At 36.1% G+C, this 19,852-nt stretch overlaps 1 protein-coding gene across 2 annotated transcripts in view; it reads left to right on the forward strand.

Annotated features, from left to right (window-relative positions):
* LOC131071809 (phosphatidylserine decarboxylase proenzyme 1, mitochondrial) overlaps nt 1–19,852 on the forward strand; it is a 153,795-nt gene that overhangs the window by 95,990 nt on the left and 37,953 nt on the right. For both annotated transcript variants that reach the window (XM_058007767.2, XM_059207280.1), the window contains 4 exons: nt 6,235–6,344; nt 6,488–6,741; nt 15,063–15,169; nt 15,476–15,543. In XM_058007767.2, the coding sequence (XP_057863750.2) occupies nt 6,235–6,344; nt 6,488–6,741; nt 15,063–15,169; nt 15,476–15,543 (539 nt within the window). The remainder of the gene's footprint in view (nt 1–6,234; nt 6,345–6,487; nt 6,742–15,062; nt 15,170–15,475; nt 15,544–19,852) is intronic.

The following is a 19,852-nucleotide window of genomic DNA, read 5'->3' on the forward strand; positions in this document are numbered from 1 at the left end:
AACCTTAATTCTGGGGCCTTGTGGACTCACCCTGGCTCAAGCAAAGCCTGCCATCCTAGTGATCCCCTTGGCGACACTCAAAATGCAAAGGTTAACAGACAAAACCTTAAAAAACCTAGAAAAACAAACCCCAGAAAGCAAAAAATAGGGGTCCCTATTTATAATGGGGCGATGTGTGAATACGTCACAACAGGTTTGGGGGCAGCGCCCATGGTGCGCTCCTTGTTGCGATACAAGGTGGGGTTGAGGGGAAACTTATGTGCATCCCTTCTAAGGTCAAGGGACATTTGTGCATCTCAGGGACATTCCAATATCCCCTGCTGGCATTTCCTAGCATGAACTGTCTCAGAGATGTCCCTTATCAAAGGAAACATCTTGGAAATAGTGAAGGGTGCGTGGTGGAGGGACGATGGGGGGACGTTCCCTTGGCATTTTTGCATCTTAGGGATGTCCACGTCTAAAAAACACATGGTTTTCTTGGGGGGATGCATCCTCATGGAATCAGGGTGTTTTCATACTTGGGATTTGTTATATCTCAAGACAAGTTGAGGATGGACCCAAGGGAAGAGCAATAGTTGAGTGGTTGGTATCATAAAGTGTCATAGAAGGAATAAATTTCCAGGGCTTTGCAATTCTTGTATAGAAAGTTCATAAGAAACTTCATTGTTATTTGTTTTCAAACAATTTGCCATAGGCAAAAAAGTGGGTTTGATTGGGCTAGTGCTATAGCCAAGAGCTTTGAGCTCTTGAAGAAGAAGGTGATTGAGGAGCTTGTGTTGGTAGTGCTAAATTTTAGCAAGGTATTTCAAGTTGATTGTGATGCCAGGAAACCAAAAATGAATCAAGAAGGACACTTTTATTCTTCAATGAGAAATTAACTGATGCTAGAAAGAAGCACTCATTGTATGACCAAGAGTTCTAAACCATTATTCAAGCTTTGTGGAATTGGAGGCACTATTTGTGTACCAAGGAGTTCACTATTTATAGATACCATTAGGCTTTGTAGAATACCAATAACCAAGAGAAGCTAAACTAGAGACACATGAGGTGAGTAGAGTATGTGCAAGGTTATTCCATTGTATTTAATCATAGGTTTGGCAAGTCAAATCAAGTAATGTTTTGTTGTCCATGATGATTATTGAATTAGTAGGGGTCCACTAAAGGACAGCTATCACATAGTTATCAATCACACAATGGAAGTTGCACAAGCACAACAAAATAATTTGTAGAAGGTGTCAATTCTTTAATAATAGAAAGGAGAATTATTAGATCCATGAGTGGCTACTCTATATTGTTCCCACACATCATAAATTTCATTGCTTCCTTCTCTCAATGGAGCTCACTGTCTTAAGGATATACATTGCTCTTGCTTTTATTTCAAGTTGTTACCTACCCAACATAGGTGGACATAGACTATCCTCTACAAGACCTTTGCACATCCATAGTAGTGATCCTTCTACTTGTCGATTCACCATGAACCTCTAATTGTATCATATGTTGTCACATAAACATGAAACTATTGCATATTGCCTCATGTTACCACCAATTTTAAGGACATGGATTTTCTTTATGTGCACCTTGTACCCATCAAGACACTACTTCATAGTGTCTCACATTACTTCCAACACTTCATCCTTTGCTAGAATGGATATCCATTCAGAATCTTTGTTGATGTGTACGTATCTTCCTCTACTCATTTGAGGGTCACAACAGGTGACTCTTTTCTCTAGGTTGTTGTAAACCTCAAGATTGCTATTCTTAGAATGGATCAAATGATTGATTTGTATGAAACAAATCCAGATTCCACAAATGCACGAAATGCATGCATAGAGCCATGGGTTGTAGAAAGAGGCCTATTTGTAGACTACTACATACAAGAGGGGTACTTGTTCACGAGAGAACAGTTTTGTATCTCACATAGTTCAATGAGGGAGAATGCCATTAGTGAACTGCATAGTTGTGGATTAGGTCACTTCATGAGTGACATGATGGAAGCTTGTTGGAGGAGATGTATCATTGAATTCATTTGTGCAAAGTTGTGCTTAAGTTTGTGGATAGATGCAAAACTTGCCATAATGCTAATAGAGTGGAACATAATTCTGGTATGTATGAACTGATTCCCACACCAGAAAGACATTGGGAGGACTTATTGATGGACATTGTCATTTGATTACTATGAATACAAATAGTTAACAGCTCAAATTTTGTGGTTGTTGACAAGTTTTCAAAGATGGCACATTTCATTCCTTGTTTGAAAATAAGTGATGCATCAAAGCTGGCAAATCTATTCTTCAATGAGGTGGTGTGGTTGCATGCATTGCTACAGAGTCTTACCTCAAAGACTTAATATTATTTTTTTGTGAACTTAATGCAAGAAGTTGGGAACATAGTTGAACTATAGTTCGGCGCATTATCCATAGATAGATGGGCAAACAAAGGTTTTCAATAGGAGCCTTAGCAACTTATTCTTTTTTTTGGTGGAAGATAAGCCCATGCAATGGGACTCCACGTTGGTGGAAGCAAAATGTGTACACTAATTCAGCAAATAGTCAATTGGTAGATATCTGTGCCAAATTGTGTATAGGACATCACCAAGGGATGTCACATACTTGTCGTAGGTGGATGGTGCCATAGAGTAGATGATGAAGACTTCAGGTGGCACATGAAGGAAATGCATGTAGAAATAAAAAAGCAATCAGAGGTGAATAGTGCCAAATACAAGCCACAAACAAATGTGCATTAGAAGACAGAATCAAAAGTGGGTTTTGTCAAGGTGGATCTGAGGTAAGAATAGTTTGCTAATTGGCTTGTGCAAAGTTTTATGTAAATTCTCAAAGCTTGTGTATGTGATTGAGTTGTCTGTGGCTAGGTTTAATGGCTGAAGAAGAGAGGGAGTCTATTTGCTGGGTGAGTTTGAGCAGAGGGTGAGAACAAAGTGGTTCTTAGGCAGAGCTGGGTTGGTGTAGGAAGGGAACTGATTGTACCACAGAGTCTTTGCAAGCAAGCTAATTAATCTCATTGGGCTATGTGACATAGGGTGGTTGGGTTCCATCAATTTTGGAGTGGACCACAGAATGCACATTTCTTCTGCAATAATATATTGAACTTGTTTCCCAGTTCTTCCCTGTTCTTCCTTCTTGTGCTTTCATTTTGTAATTGTGGGCAATTGCTAGCCAGTTGTTCCTTTGACTTGCTTGCAGTTTTGCATCACTCTGTAAGCTTGATGACTAGGAAGTCATTAATGTTGCTTTGGAAAGCTCTTTCCACCTTATGTAAGCTTTGAATTAAATTAAATTTGAAGTCTTTCCTTAAAAGGATAGTTGCAAAAATAAAAAATTCTGAGCAGTGACATATATTTAACTCCAAATTTGTTAATGGTTTCTTTCGATGACATAAGTAAGCAACTAACCCCACTTGTATAAGAAAGTAGGAGAGCCTTTAACTCATGTAGGAGCACGATTAGAAAATGCACTTATAGAGATGAGTAGCACTCAGAGTAGTGAAATTGTAGAAGAAACATGGCATATATAAGGCAGTAGAAAGTTGCAGAGGTGAAGTTAGGAAAAACATGGTCAAAGATGACATTTTTGGCTGGGGTAAAAAATGAAGGATAGTTTTGGTTGGAGACCAAAATGTCAGAGATGATAAAGTGGGATTTATAGGCTCTACAACATTCTGTTTTCTTCGTGTAGTTGGTCGAAGATGACCTCAAGAGAGAAGAGCTGTTTCCCATTAGAGAAAGCTAAAATTGAATCTTTGTTGTAGGTTTTTGTGGGATCAAACTTCCCCAATTTGGGAGATATTCAACTTGATCAGAAAGTTATTCAGTTTTAATTGATTGAGTTGATCAGCCATCGGAAGTGAGTTTCAGGACAGAGTCAGAATCAAAATAGAGAAAGAATAGGTGCATTGGGCTTGTGAGCCACACCAATTGGAAGGGTATGTTAAATAATTATTTAGTGTTTTGGTATCTGTGGAAAATTTTGTGCTATTTTGGTAGCTAGAGAAATGTCATTGACAGGAGCAGGTCTGCTAGACAGCCAGCCAGTAGCTGAAATTGTTCTTTTGATTGGCTCTTTCTTTGTCACTTTGTATGGGAGATGTTCTAGTGCCCCTTGTCAACTCTTGTGCTCAGCCTTTAGCATATATATACTTATTAGGGTATGTGAGCTATTCATGGATAGGATAGAGAGGGATCTTGGTGATATTTCTGAATACATTTGAGAATTGTAATCCAATTCCACCATAGATGCTGACAAGGTTGTGTTCCTTAGTCATAGATGTAGTTCCTAATTTTTGAGTCAAGGTCCATTCACTATGTTGCAGGTGAGAGGAACTTGTAAGAAGTGAGAGGATGCATTGAGGATCATAGATGTTCTTGAGGGCCCCCATGTAGAGAATCCTACTTGAAATAATTGATTGATAGTAAATTGTTTATGGAGTTTTTTCTGTAATTGAGTTTCTTTAAGGTAACCACTTTGTTGATTATATTTTCATGTGATGATTTCTACTGCTTGCTTATGCTATTTCCTTGTAATTTTCTAACATTCATAGCATAAGTAGATAAGAATCTGTCGCATACAAGGATGAGCAGCTATACATTTTTAAGGTTTCTCTATGTTTTATGAATTGTTTAAGAATTCCGTTGTATGTGGTAGCATGGTTTGAATATGTAGGATATAAATCTGCATTAATGAATTGTACAATCAAATATTGATGTTGATTACAGATTAAAAGCTATTGTTTTAAGTTTTAACTATTTTTTGAACTGACACCTGATAGGTATGTTAGTTTTAAAAATGCTAAATTCAAATGTACAATATGTTACTGTTCATTTTGGGTTTTCAGCAATTGATGTTTTCCATTCAGCAATTGATGTTTTCCATTCTGTGAATTTTTTTTCTTTCTAGGGTTGGGTGTTCCATTGGTAAGTCCATTTCGCCTCTAAAAGGAAATATACCATTCTCTATTGTACTCATAAAATTATGACCAGGATTGTAAATCCCCTTATCTAGGGCATTTCATTTGCAGTAATTGATGCTTGATATGCTCTAACATCAGCCCTATGTCTGGAAAATATATCTTGTAGTGATAAGTTGCTTGCAACACGAACTTCTGCAGAGATTTCTTTGTACCATTTACACTTTCTCGGATCTCCTATTGCTAGATGCTATTGTGCTTTCATAAACATCTTATTCACCAATTGTTGGTCATCTATGGATGCCATATTCTATTTCTCTTTCTTTCATTATTGACTGGTTTAGTTCTTTATTAGTACATGCATACTGTAGGATGAGTTATACTAACCATAAATATCAGCAAAGCTAAACTAAACTGCCAACTCTTAGTAAATTGTATGGCATTTTGACCAGATGTTTGATATTATCTTCCATGGCAGGGTCATTGTTCCCCTCCCTTAAAAGTCAACAATCACATGGCAAAGTAATTTGGTTGTCTTCTTCACACATTTGAAACTGTTGGCATCATAAATTTATAAATTATCTTGGTTAAAAGCGATATTGGCTCCATAACATGGCAACTTCTTGTGTTGGTGTTCTCTTTTGATGCTATTTCTCAATCGCCTGCCAAAGATACATGACCTAAAGAGGAAAGGGATTTGGGAAATCATCTAGTCAGAAACTGCAGTTCAAATAGAAAATATGATTACAATCATGCTAGATGTCTCATGAAATGGTGAAATAGATAAAGTACTGCTTTATTGTTTTTCTAGTTGTAATTCTTGGTATTCTTTTACATAATGCTCTATGACGAATTTAATGATTTTACTATTCACCTTTAAAAACTGAGGAAATGTTTGTGTTGATTAGTTGCATGGTTTAACAAATGGCTTCTAAAAATATTTTCAAATTGGTATTGGATGATAATTTCTAATGATATGGATACATTATATATCAGACTTATTTGGTAGGGGTTATATACTATTAAATTAATAAACTAACAAACATTTGCTGTACATCTGATATACATAGAGCGTTCTATTTATCATATACAATAGTAATGAATTTGGCAGTTGTTTTAAATCCAGTGAATAAATCTCTTACACCAAAAAGTATAAAAGACAAAATATTTTTTGTTTTAGAATACATGGTTTTGAAACAGAAAATGAACATTATATTTAAAAACCTTGGAAATAATGTTTCTTTTTCAATTTTCAATTTTTCAATTTTCTGTTTTTTCTGTTCATGACAAAGCTTTTACTATTTAATTTTTCAGATATGAATGAAGTGGCTTTGCCCTTGGAAGAATATGGTTCTCTTCGTGAATTTTTTGCTCGTAGCCTTAAAGAAGGCTCCCGTCCTCTTGATCAAGACCCAAAATGCCTGGTAACTGGTAACCAGCTATTTCTAGCTTGAAATGTTATTGCAAACTTGTGTAAAACATGAACTTTTAATCATATACATTTATAAAGATGTATTAGTTTAATGGTTCTATATTTACATCATTTTAATAGGTTTATTGTTGACAGGTGAGTCCAGTTGATGGAATTGTCTTGAGGTGTGGACAATTAAGAGGGCCGGGAGCTATGATAGAACAAGTCAAAGGATTTTCATACTCAGCATTTTCATTGCTTGGATCAGAATCTGTGCTTCCCACCTCGGATACTCAAGAGATTTTGCCAGAGGAATATGAAGATAATCAAGTTAAGAAAAATATGAATCAGAGGTCATGGTGGAGAATTTCTTTTGGAGCACCTAATGTTCGAAAAGAACTCCCCAAGAGGTATGGTTCATCTTTTCATAATTCTATAATTATGGAGGAAAATTTCCGCTTGATTCCTCATGTTATATGTACAAAGACAGAAAGAAAACTGGTTATACATCAACCAAATGTTGTAGCAGAAAAATTGAAGGGGAAGTTGAAACTGAAAATTAGAAATTAAAGAAAAAGTTGAGAAATGGGTGGAAGAGATAGTGGGAGGTGGTAAATTGAATGCAGCCGAAGTCTTGAAGCACTTTGCAGATTATATCTTTGGGGAATTGATTGTAATGTCTCTTTTTAGTATTTTATAGAACTCTACAAATTTTCTAGGTCGCTGTCCAGACTAGGGTCAAGAACTTGCCACTTTCTGATCACCAAGATCTTGTGAGGGTGAAGTGATAGCATACGGTGAACAAGGCAAGGGATTATTCACTTTGAATTTTCTGAATATAATGAAAACATTGTATTTTCTAATATAAACAACAATAATGATTAACACACGAATTACCACTTAATGTATGAAAATTGTTTGTCTCTTCCTTAGAAGATCAAACATATATGCAAGAATGTTTAATCATGAAACCTTGATACCAATACTTAACTCCTAATGGCTGTTACAGTTATGACAGTATTTTATTGAAAATATCAACACACATTTGACTGATATGATAAAATACTCAAAATGGATGGTAACGCCCACACACACATGCTGTGAATCATATCATGCCTGGGCAGGCTGAACTAGTGGATAATGGCTTGATGAGAATTGCAACGATCTAGAAATTTAACTCACAACATAGCTCAAATCAGGTCTAGTGTTTGTAAGATAGATAAGGCTGCCCAATAGTTGCTTGAATGCTGACTCATTGATTACTTTTGAGTTTGTTTTGGCTGAAAGCTTCAGTCCTTTCTCCATAGGTATAGATGAGATTTTGCGATATGTTATTCTGAACTTGTCGAACAAACTCTTTGCATATTTAGATTGAGAAATTGCATTTGATTTGTTCAATAAAATGTGCCTCACTACTTATAATGATGATATCATCTATATAAATGACTAGTAGAATGATCTCATTGCTGGCGCTTTTGACATACAAATTTTGATTTGAAGGACTTAGCTGGAACCTTGTTGAACCAAATACTTGTTAGTATTAATGTACCATGCCTTGGGTGCTTGCTTCAAGCCACATAGAGCATTTTTTAGTCTACATACTTGATGCTCCTTGCCTACAAATTGAAAACCTTGAGGCTGACATGTACACTTCTTCCTCCAAGTCACCAATGAGGAAGGCACTCTTCACATCCTTTTGATGGACTTTCCAACCAAATTGTGTTGTCATGGCTAGAACTAAACCGATGGTGCTCATCTTTTCTGTAGGAGCAAAGGTATCTTTTTAGTCAATACCTTCTCTTTGTGAGAATCCTTTTTCCACCATCCGTGCTTTGTACTTATCAAATATACCATCAACTTTGTACTTGACTTTGTACACCCATTTGCAGACAATGGGTTTCTTCTAAGGTGGAAGATTTGAAAGAATCCAAGTCTTTTTCCATAGGACTCTAATGTTCGGTTTCTATGGCCTTTTGCCATTTAAGTTTACCTTTTACTTCCTCAAACACTTGTGGCTCATAAATTTCTTGAATGTTAGCTAAAAGAGAAAAGTTAACCGTGTTCTGCTTTCTCTTGCCTTTGGATGATCTATCCTCAATCATTTCATCATTCTGAACATCACAAACGAGTTTTTCCCACCATTCTAGTCTCTTTTGAGAAACCTCTCTAGCCAAATCATGACTTGGGCTTCCTGGTTCTATGTCATTTGGATGCTGATCCAGATTCTCCTGAAGAAAATCTTCTGGAATTGTTACCTGTCTGGGAGATCCAGCATGCTTAAATGAGATTCCTCACGTTTAGAACCATCAGAGTTTCCCCCATTAGGTGGAGCTAATGAAAGTTGCACACCTAAATCTTTACCCTTAAGAGATTGATCTTCAGTACTCTCGACCTCTGAAGAGAATTGAAAGGGCCCAACTTCTTCATGCTTCCATATCTCAGCAGAGCTATTTGATCCCCTGAAAGCATTTCATCTGTTATTGATAACTTGATTAGCACAACAATTTCTTGATTATGCTCATCAAACTTGTTCTGGTCTTTACCTGCAATTGTTGAATGAGTGTTAGTACCAATGATGATCTTATCGAGGCATCTCTACTCGAAAATTGTGAGTGTGCACTATATCCAGGTGTTCTATTTCTAATTTTTGCCAGTGAAGCACTGGCTACCTTCCAACATGATGTTAGGTAATGAAGTCATCCCTCTTGCAATCTAAAATCACAAGAAATGAAAAAACCTTATTTGATAATTTTTTTTGTTAAAAACCTGCAATTGTTTTTTGGATAGGTCGGTTATAACTTTAGGCACTACCAAATAACCATGATTCTAGTAAAATTTGCTTAAATCATTAAAAACAGTGCTATCTTGTAAAAAATCATCAAAATATCTGCAAAAAAAAGTGTTGCGTGGCCCTATAAAGGAGCAGAAAATCCACAATTTTTTATAAAAAGCATAAAAAAAATATACAAGAAACATTGGTCGTTGCAATTTCTTCAAGAAAAAAAGATGTGGTTTCTTCAAAAAATGACTGGATTTTCCACAAAAAATGGGGGTATAATTTTGGATTTAATAATTTGCAAAAGAAAAAAATGCTGTGATTAAAATAGCACAATTTCAACTTAAAAGGAAGATGCGATTTCCAACATAAAAAACACATGATTTTAACAAAAACTATATACGATTTTCACAAGAAATAAGTCTGAGTTTTGCCCTGAATGATGATCCATATAGTTCTGTACAGTTCTATACAAGCAACCCTTTGGTCCTTATGTGTTACATGCGTGTGAGTTGTCACTGTCGAAAGCCATTCATAGATCTTCATGTGATCATTGATCCCAAGAAATTTTCATAGATGGTTCTGATACCATTTTACAAAAAGTACAAAACACAAAATGATTACCATGATAGTTGATATTAACAAAGGAGTGAAAGTCTGCTTTAATAAGAGATACAAAAGATCTATTTATAAAGGATAAAACTGACAACTAATAAAGAAAAGGATAAGAACTTAACTAAGAATAAAAAATATTCCTAAAGTCTAACCTAAAGACTTAATTGACCATGTAATGTCCCTTCCTGGGATATTTCTGATTTTTGCCCTAAAACACAATTCCAACTTAAGTTGCAGAACAAAGTTCATTTACAAATATAATGCACTATATAAGATAATCCTGGTTTAGGTCCTACAAACAATACTAGGGATTGATATATCAAGCTGTTGATCCCATAGATTATGCTTTTGATACTTACCATCCCCCCTACAATTCTATGGCGGAAAATTATCATATTAAGAATTCATGATAATATCTAAATCCTCTTAAGTATTGACATTAAATATCAAGAATCCATGATAACATTTAAATTCATATAAGCATCATTCATATTCAAATCAAAATATCTTAGCATCATTAATATTTATTCCAAGGCATATTCCTATAGTCAACCATATTAGGAATTAATTGGAAATGCTTCTAATCCACAACCTCAAGGATGGTCGTCCTTGTATTGCAAGAGCATGGAATGATTTTTGATCCATTACATCCCTCGGTCCATCTTGGAGATTGGCCATCCTCCTTGACCAAACCTAATGGCACGGAAATGATTTCTAGTCCATTCGGCCTTGTGGCCCACAAGCATGGCAGGACCTCCAATCCATCCGTCTCGGGATGGCATGCTTGATAAGACACATGAAGACTGCCCTCTTTCACCAAGCCCAAGAGAACGTAATGGATTTCTGGTCCATTCGGCCTCCTGGCCAATGAGCATGTCAGGATCTCCAATCCATCCATCTTGGGGTGGCATACTTGATGAAGAATGATCGGTGCTTCATCTCTCATGAACTGGAAGGCTTGCCGTCCTTTCTATTTGCAAGACATTTCCAATAAATTCAAAATAGATTGCTAAGGGATTTTGCTATTATATGCTAATATAGTATTACAGTGGAAATGCAATATATTTACTTACAAGTTACAAGTGGCTGCAATAACTTGATTCCTAATTTATATTCTAAGATTTTTCTTTAAACTTATTTCAAAATACTATTCTTGCTGCAACCAAAATTTATTTCCAATAGCTATTTTATGTCTCAATTTCACTTGATTTTTTAATTTGTAATTGTCCAATTCACGCCCCTTGAATAATTTGTTCTTCCTCCTATATCCATTGAATGGGAGTGGGTCACACCTCTTCCTTTGCAAGAGTCACATTCCTTCATTAACTAAGTGCTGACTTAACAAACTTTAATATTGCCGATTCTTCAAATCTTTATTGATTCTGTTTTTATTTTATTTCCTCTTTTCTTTATTTCATTGCCTAGTCTTTATGTCATTAAGGCTACGATCTGATTAAAAAGGCAGCGATTGTTCTTTTCTTTTCTTTTTAATATGGCAGGGGCATGACAAACCATTATGAACTAAATATTACAACATTACTTTAATAGTACAATTACTTGAGGAAGAAACAAAATAATTTAGCAATGTTCTATTTCTTCTATTAGTCCAACCATTAGCTATGAAGGTGCAACCCTTCTTCCATATGTCACACTGCTTGTCCATTCTAGTTTTCACATCAGCTACCTTTTGACTCGAAATGGAGCCCTTTATCCCCTCATCATAAGGGTCTTTGAACTCCGCCCCACAAAAAGTAATGACATTTATCATATTTTTCCAATAAGGAGACCTAAAGCAAATAAAATAAACAAAATAAGTATTTTAAATTAAAGAGTTTGACTTTAAAATCTTCAATGCAACATACCTTAAATGAAAAAGTTCAATATACACAAAAATCAAATTGTATATTTTAAAATAATAATAATTACGTGTTTGCATGAAATGGAATGATGCAATAGAACTAGAAGCTTTCAATAGCACTTTTTGCAGTCCCATGCTTATCCTTGTTCCAACCCATGGTCTCAAGTGATGTTTGGGCACTTGGAGTAGTGCGTGGAATAAAATATGAATCTAAATTAGATGAAGACTTATGAATTCTATGCCCAATACTTACACTACCACTGCCATTGTCACTTTCACTAATCATAGATCCAAGAAATGGAGGAATGGAAGAAGTCGCACCACCAATGGTTATCATAATTTTTACACCTCTTTTTTAATTTGTTTTGTTGCGCAGAAGTTTTTAGTTGACATTGTGCTTCACATATAATTTCAAGAGGCGCTTTTGGCCATGTTTTAGCATCATGACATTGTATGTGATCTTCAATCAATTAATACTTCCCCCAAGCAATTTTAATTGGGGTTGACATTGTGCTTCAATATTTGGAAAAATTTATAAATGTTTAATATGCTGCAATAAGACATAAATGAAAAATAAAATAAAATTTACACTTTCTAATTTAAAAAAATAAATTAAAAACAACTAGGAGTTGCAGCTAAAAAATTAAGAAAAGATATAAAAAATAGGTAGGGTTTGCTCTTTGTTCCATTAACCTAAAATGAAAAGAAAAATTAAGAACATGATGGAAATTTGAAAACAAAAAACAAAACAAAAACTTTAGATTACAAACTTACCTGTTCAAATCTGCTCCAAAATAATTGTCGGCAGCTCCAAATCAATGTTTTGCTCTTCTAAATTCTCCTTATGCATACTCTGGATGCATCAAGGGCTGCTACAAACCTGCCCAAATGATCTTCAGTCACTCTTTTTACTTTACCAATGTGCTGGTTTTCTCTCCAATGGCATATTAATGTTTGATCAAAAACTAGTTTTTCACTACTTGTGTTTCGAAGCGAAATGAGTATGTGTTTAGGCCTTAGGGTGTAGAAGGCAATTCTTGTAACTATGGTAGTTACAAATGGTTCTAATGTGATTTGGACAAAATACGGTCAAGAAAAATCTCAAGGAGTTTCTTGAAACAGGGAAGAAAATAGAGAGCAGTTTGTAAAGAGACAAAATTGTCAGTAGTAGCTGGGTGGCAGTTGTGTTAGTGTCATGGCAATTAAGCTAATATCATGGTGATTGCAGATGTGTTTTGGCAGTTCTATCACGATGTATGTGGCAGTAACTCTTCTCGTGTCAGACAGAAAAGAAGTCGTGTCAGACAGAAAAGAACACTAGCAGCTGAAGACACGCTTCTTCCCTTTCTTTGGCATTTTGGAATGATTGTTTGATTCATTCTTGCTGAATTCATTCATGTATGCTCTCCATGAGTCTTTCCATCATTCAATCAGATAGAGATACATTCAATTTTTCTTGGTTTAGAGTTCTAGGTAGTTGTAGCATGTAAATAGGAGATTGTGCTCTGAAGCAAGTTGTGGAGTATTAAAAGTTGTAAGCATATTGCTAATATGCTGGTAATGCCTCTGAAGGCTTTTGGAAGGCAGTAACCTTGTAAACTTGCAAATCAAGTAGTGGCAAGAGAAGGCAAGGCCTTACTCTTTAGGGCTTTTCTCACACTAGGTTTCTCCAAGGTAAATTTTCCATGTATTGAGTTCTGTTTTGTTTGCTTTGAGTCTAGAGCATTTTCTGTCCTAGTGTTATGCTATTGTAGATTCCAGTCCCATTGACATTTTCTTGGTTAGTTGTGCACATTAATATAATATCTTTCTTTCTTTCTAAGTGCAAATATACCATATAAAGCAGAATTTCAGCTTCTGGACTACATGAAATCAATGCAAATGCCTGTAAACATGTTAAAAGGTACCCAAATTATATCACTGGATAAAGTAGAATACCGGTTTATAGTGATGGATAAAATTATGGATAACTGAGAGGAACATGCTTATCTATTTTCGTAAGTTGGAAACAAATGTTAGAGTGCATGGTTGTCCTTCCCAACATTAGGCTTTCCAACAGTTGGAATGCCATTTGAGTTGTGACAGAAATATGCCAGCCAGTGCTTTTCAATCCTATGTTACTGGGTTCTTTGAAACCAGGTTCCGTGTCCACTTCAGGAGCATCTGGGCCTGAGAATGCTCAGGATCATCTAGGGAGTGCCTTAGACGCCCCTAATGTCTGTAAATTTCTGTCTCGTAAATGTTTGTGAAACAGTTAAGATTTATTTTTATTTTAAAAATTTTTTCTTTACAAAAACTGTTGTATTTGGGCCTTGGTACAATACAAGACAGTGGGTCTTTACCTGGTTTGTCCGTATACTTAGTTGTGAAATATGCATTGCACATGAAAACTCAATACAAATCATCATACTGGTCAAACTTTTTCGGTTCTTTAATTTGGACTTTTTCATTTTTCATTAAAGAATTGTTTTTTGGCCCAGATATGACCTTAGACTGTCGGTCTTGGATGGGTGCATCCCAGATGTACTTGAGCAGGATTTAGTCTGGGATCATATCCTGGACAAACTGAGGCCATAATTGGTGCGGACCCGATTTGGGGATGACATGGGTATGGTAACATAGATTGCAGCAATATCATTGGCCACTGCCAAAACAAGTGAAGAATGTATGTTCCATCAAACATCTATTAGGTTTGGATTTATAACTAGATTAAGGTTAGATTTCATTGTTGGCTAGTATGAAATTGTGGGAATTTGTGTCCCTCAAGTATTAGTTGATATCTAGTATATCATGATTGGTTAGTCATTTTCAATAATCTGTAGTAAAAGCTCCGTAAGTGCAATAATGGAAACCTCTACGTTTCTTCCTAGACTACTAGTTGAGCTTTATATGTTAAAAATGCCAAGGCTACAGAAATAGGATGAAGCCAAGACATGCCCTCTTCAGATTATTGTATGCCTTATGAACCCAGGTTGGCAAATATGGATGGAGGGTTAATGCATAGTCACTTTCTATATATTTTCCATATTGCAAGTATAAGAAAATTTCCAATTGTATTAAATTTGGTGATGGTGTTTATTTCTATTTCGTTAATATTACTCAGAAGAGTAAATCATTTCCCTTATATGCATTGACATGGTCATAGACTCATTGCTAATGGCTGTCTGGCACCATGTCTTCGGCTCTCTATTCTTTCGCAACTTGTGACTTGTCTGTCACATATCTTATGCCTCTTAGCTGTCTGATCTCAAATCATCTCTTTTTACTTGTTAAGTCCCATATTTAACATTTACATCTGGGTTTGAAGTCCATTCTGAATAAAGCATATAAGAAGATCAACTGTATGAACTCTATAAATTTGTATTGACCTTAAAACCATACAGATGAACATGCAGAAGCAGGCTAGGAAACAATAGAACCCTTTGCATTTGTTCTCATGTACTGCAAAACTGTTAATTACTTTTTGGATTGATTTTTTGCAGGCCAATCAAGGGTCTTTTCTATTGTGTACTATATCTTGGCCCAGGAGACTATCATAGAGTTCATTCTCCAGTGGATTGGCATGTGATGCGCCGCTGTCACTTTTCAGGTTCTTTTCTATTGACATTGCTATCACCATTGTCTGCTCTGCAATTCATTTTCTTTTTATTTTCTTTTTAGATGTGATGATACATTTATATTTCATTGCGTGGCACTTGCTCTTACAACATACACTCATACTATAATCTTTGAAGTGCATTTAATGTTGATAAGCATCAGCTTACAAGCTTATCCACTCGCACTGAACCGTGCTTAGTATACTGACTTAAATATGGATCTTGTGTATAAGATTTTAATCTTATCTTTACTTCAAATCTGCTAAGGAAGCTAGTGTTGCTGTTTTTTTTTCTTGTAGGTCGTCTTTATCCGGTAAATGAACGTGCTGCACGGACCATTAGAAACCTACATGTTGAAAATGAGCGAGTACATTCCACTCTTCCAATCTCCTTGTTTTTGGTTAAATAAACATGTAATCCATATCTGTCTCTGGCTTTCAAATTTCTAAATATTTTCTGGCAAGGAGAACTATTTTGAACGGTATTCTTTGAGCTAAACTTTGTCATGCAGGTTCTAAATTGAATGATGATTGGCTTATTAGCAAAATAGTTAAATGTTACCACATTGCTTTGTTTGGAATAAAAGCAAACTACATGATTTAGAAACAAAACATAATTTGAAAAAATTGTGAGGCATTGCTGTTTTTTAAAAGATAAAGTTGTAATAATTTTTTTTTGAATAATAACAAGATTTCAGTATACTCAACATGTTGTAATTTAAAGATATTTCTAAGTTTATTTATTAAAAGTAGTTTCATTTTGTTCATTCTTGATATTCAATATTTTTACTAGCATTTTGGAGGGTGCTACTGCTGGAAGCATTCATTTTTGTTGGTGTAAATAATTATTTAATTATTCATCTTGGATATTATTACACTTTACTTAAGTTTACTTAGGAAATGCATTTCATAGTAGTTTGGGTATGAGACACTTGGGTGTTTGAGCCACATTGGGATAGTGTGTGTAGGAGAAATTCCACCTTTTATGGTGTTGATCTTGTTACTACTTTATCATATCCACTTATTGTAGAGTGATAATTCCACCTTCGGTGGGTGATCCACCTCATGTGGACTATTATATTGTTTTTCCTACCTATCCACACCTATTTCCTACCTACCCTTGTTTCTTATTGAGCCACATGTCATGTTTGTGTGTTCACATATCCATATAGCCTTGCCTATATAAGCAGACTCATATTCATTGTAACTATTGAACTATTGATCATTTTCTATTGATGAGAATACAGTTTATTCTTGTCCTATATCGTGTCTCTATTTTATACATTTCATTGAGCTCTTGATCTTGGTAAAATCTCACATGGTATCGGAGCCATTAGAGTGTCATTGGTTTGCCAATTGAGAGAAATTTGATGCTATTTGGGGTTTGCATTTTGGAGCTTTCTATTGCAGGTTATTATTGAAGCTTGATGGGTCAAATCTGAGGTCACCATTGGATTGAGGAGGTCCAAGAAAGTCAGTTTTGCCTTTTGTTTCATCCAAATCGGACTTCGGAGGCCAAATCTAGAGGCATTTGAAGTTTGAAGCCGCGGCAGAAATTTTTCAGAAATTATAATTTTGCAGGCAAGTTTCAAATAGTGATATCTCACTCATCCGGACTCCTTTTTTCGAGCAATATTTTTTTGTTTTGGGGTAGAATTTTGTGATCTGTACAATTGTGCAGGATTTTTCGGATTTTCGGATACAGGTTTTTCGGAAATCATGAAATCTCGATTTTTACAACTTTGGAGGCTTCATTTGGGCTCATATGGACTCCTTTTTAGGTGCCGTTTTTTTTAAAGTGCATAATTTTTCATCTACTTTCATAATCTGCTATCAGTTTTCAACAATTTTGGGTAGAAATTGTACTTTCATCATATGGTCTTATTTGGCCAATTTGGCATTTGTATTGCATAGATCTATCTTTCTGATCTTTTGCTTTGTAGTTCTCAGCCTATTGGGGTAGTTGTAAAACAAAATCAGAAGTCCACCTTGCCATTTTTTGCAAGTGGCCTATTGTACACGCACTACATATAAAGTGCCAAAATCATCATTTTTGGGGGGGTACTTTGATTGAGTGAATTTGGGGGGTGTCTCTTGTGCTTTTGTGCTCTTGTGTTCCTTCCTTTTTGCTGCTATGGGTTCTTCTAAGTTTCCTCTCTTAACTCCTCATAATTATGCTACTTGAAAAATTGATGCATGGAGTAAACTTATGGAAAAAGGACTAACTCATTACATTGATAGAATTATTGTTGCTCCCGCTGATCCTAAGGTTGATCCAGTTGGTCACTTGGATTGGCTTACTAAAAATATCATGACAATTGGTACCTTAAGAAAGTATGTATCAAAGGATCTCATTTTTCATATTGAGAAATGTATTCTAATCAATGATGCTTGGCAAAAGTTTCAAGACTTGTATGGTCAAGTTGATGAGATTAGGGGATATCAGATTGATAGTGATCCCACTATGTTAGATCCCAAAAACTTTGATACTATACAAGATTATGTCACTAAGGCAAATGAGTTGAGGGTACAACTCAAAGATTGTGGCATTGATAAGAAGGATACTCAATTGATCTTCAACTTGATGGGCAAGTTTCCACAAGAATATGCAACATTTGTTTCTAGTTTCCAAACCCATAGGATGACCATGGGTTCAAGCTACACAATGCCTACATTTGATGCTTTCAATGAAATGTTGATGATGGAACAAACTAAGTTGATAAGCATGGGCATTCTTAAGGCCTCTAAGTCTCAAGCATTAGTGGCAAATCAAGGGAACAAAGGCTATCAAGGTAAGGACAACTCAAACAAGAAGAAATGGCAATCAAAGCCTAAGGACAAATCATCATCTTCTGCACAACAAGGAGATTCATCCTCTTCCAAGAGGGATAACTCACCAAAGAGGGAGAGACCTACTTGTGCCTATTGTAAAAAGTTTGGTCATGAGGAGCGTCGTTGCTATTCTAAGAAGATTGATGAGCTCACACATATCCTCAAAAAGCATAACATTGATTTGCCTAATGTCTACAAGAAGGATGATTCATCAACTTCCACTTCCACACATTCAAAAGGAAAAGGGCAAGCATTCATGGCTTCTACAAGTGGGAAGACTCACTCTTTTGGGACAAGAAAAGGAAAAGCCCTTTGTGCTACAACAAGTCATGATTCAGAGAGATGGCTTCTAGATTCAGGGGCTGCTCATCATATGGCATCTTCGTAGTCTATGTTCTCTACATTTGAGCCTTGCACCATGCCGCAGATTTTGATGGGCAATCATACATACATGGATGTGATTGGGAAAGGATCTATTGCCATTGGGGATAACTCCTTCAATGATGTGTTGTGTGTACCCCACTTGACAAACAATCTCCTTTCTATCTATCAAATCACACATGGCACAACTAAGAGAGTTGTGGAGTTCACACCTGAGTCAGTTTTCATTAGAGACTTGGAGACTAGAGCTATCATTGCGACTGGGGTGGTTGATCATGCATCTCGGTTATACTCCTTTTCAGATTTTGTTGATGATGATGATTTCACATTTGATGATTCTACACATGATGATCACACTTCTTGTGATGGTTCAGATTTTGAGGAGAACTTTGGGCACTTGAACGTGGGGATTCTCACATGTGACCCCGTTCTTGAGACTTGTATTTCATCTCCTCATATTGATATCACATCACCTATTGCACCCGATGATGCGGATAGTGCGACAGTTTTGCCTTCATGTGATTCAGTGCAGCAGGATATTCATTGTCTTCCAACTTCAGATTCATGGGATGATTACTTGACAGACATTGCAGGTTTGTTTGTGGAATCCTACATTGCAGATTTGGGAGACATTATTGATGACATTCATCTTCTCTTTGATGAAGATGATCCTTCTTCGATTGTTGCGAGGGCACACTCTGACCCTCTTGTTCATTCTCTACATGATCATTCTTTTGAGGTTGACATGATTGTGGATACTTATGTACAACAGTTGGAGGAGGTCTCTGTATCTTTTGAGGAGACATGTGAGTCTTTGGGACATGTTCTACATCCTTCTGCACTAGATCTTGGAGTGCCTTTTTCAGCAGTGTGGCACAGTTTACCACCTTTGGAGGGGGTATGTTTCAGCATCGACATGGGGACACTTGAGCAGTTTTCAGAGATTCCATTCATCATGAGTTTTTTTCATACATCTTCCCTTCATGATTGGGGGGACTTCATGGATACACCTTTGGTTTTGTTTATTCCTAAGGGGAGGAATGTTGTTCAACGTTTGTGGAGCAGTTTCTTCATACATCGAGCTTCTATCATTGGTGCAGATTCCACATTGAGGGGGGGCTTCCTAGTCTCTCTTCTTCTTCTCCTTCTTCTTCTCTCATATGGGGGGGACTTTTTCCTCACATGGGGTTTTGTCTTTCACATACTTCTATGAGAGTACTTTGTATCTAGTTTTCATCTCTCTTTTGGGGGAGGGTTTTTTCCCATTGGGTTTTTCTCTCTTTCCCCGCTTTGTGAGAGATTTCATTGCATTGGTTTGCATGCATTTGCATTTGTACATGGGTACCTGTTGTGACGTATTCACACATCGCCCCATTGCAAATGGGGACCCTTGCTTTTTGCTTTCTAGGGTTTGTTTTCTGGGGCTTTTAGGGTTTTGTCTGTTAGCCTTTGCATGATGAGTGC

Source organism: Cryptomeria japonica, chromosome 6 (genome assembly GCF_030272615.1).
Source record: "Cryptomeria japonica chromosome 6, Sugi_1.0, whole genome shotgun sequence".
In the NCBI taxonomy this organism is placed as follows: domain Eukaryota; kingdom Viridiplantae; phylum Streptophyta; class Pinopsida; order Cupressales; family Cupressaceae; genus Cryptomeria; species Cryptomeria japonica.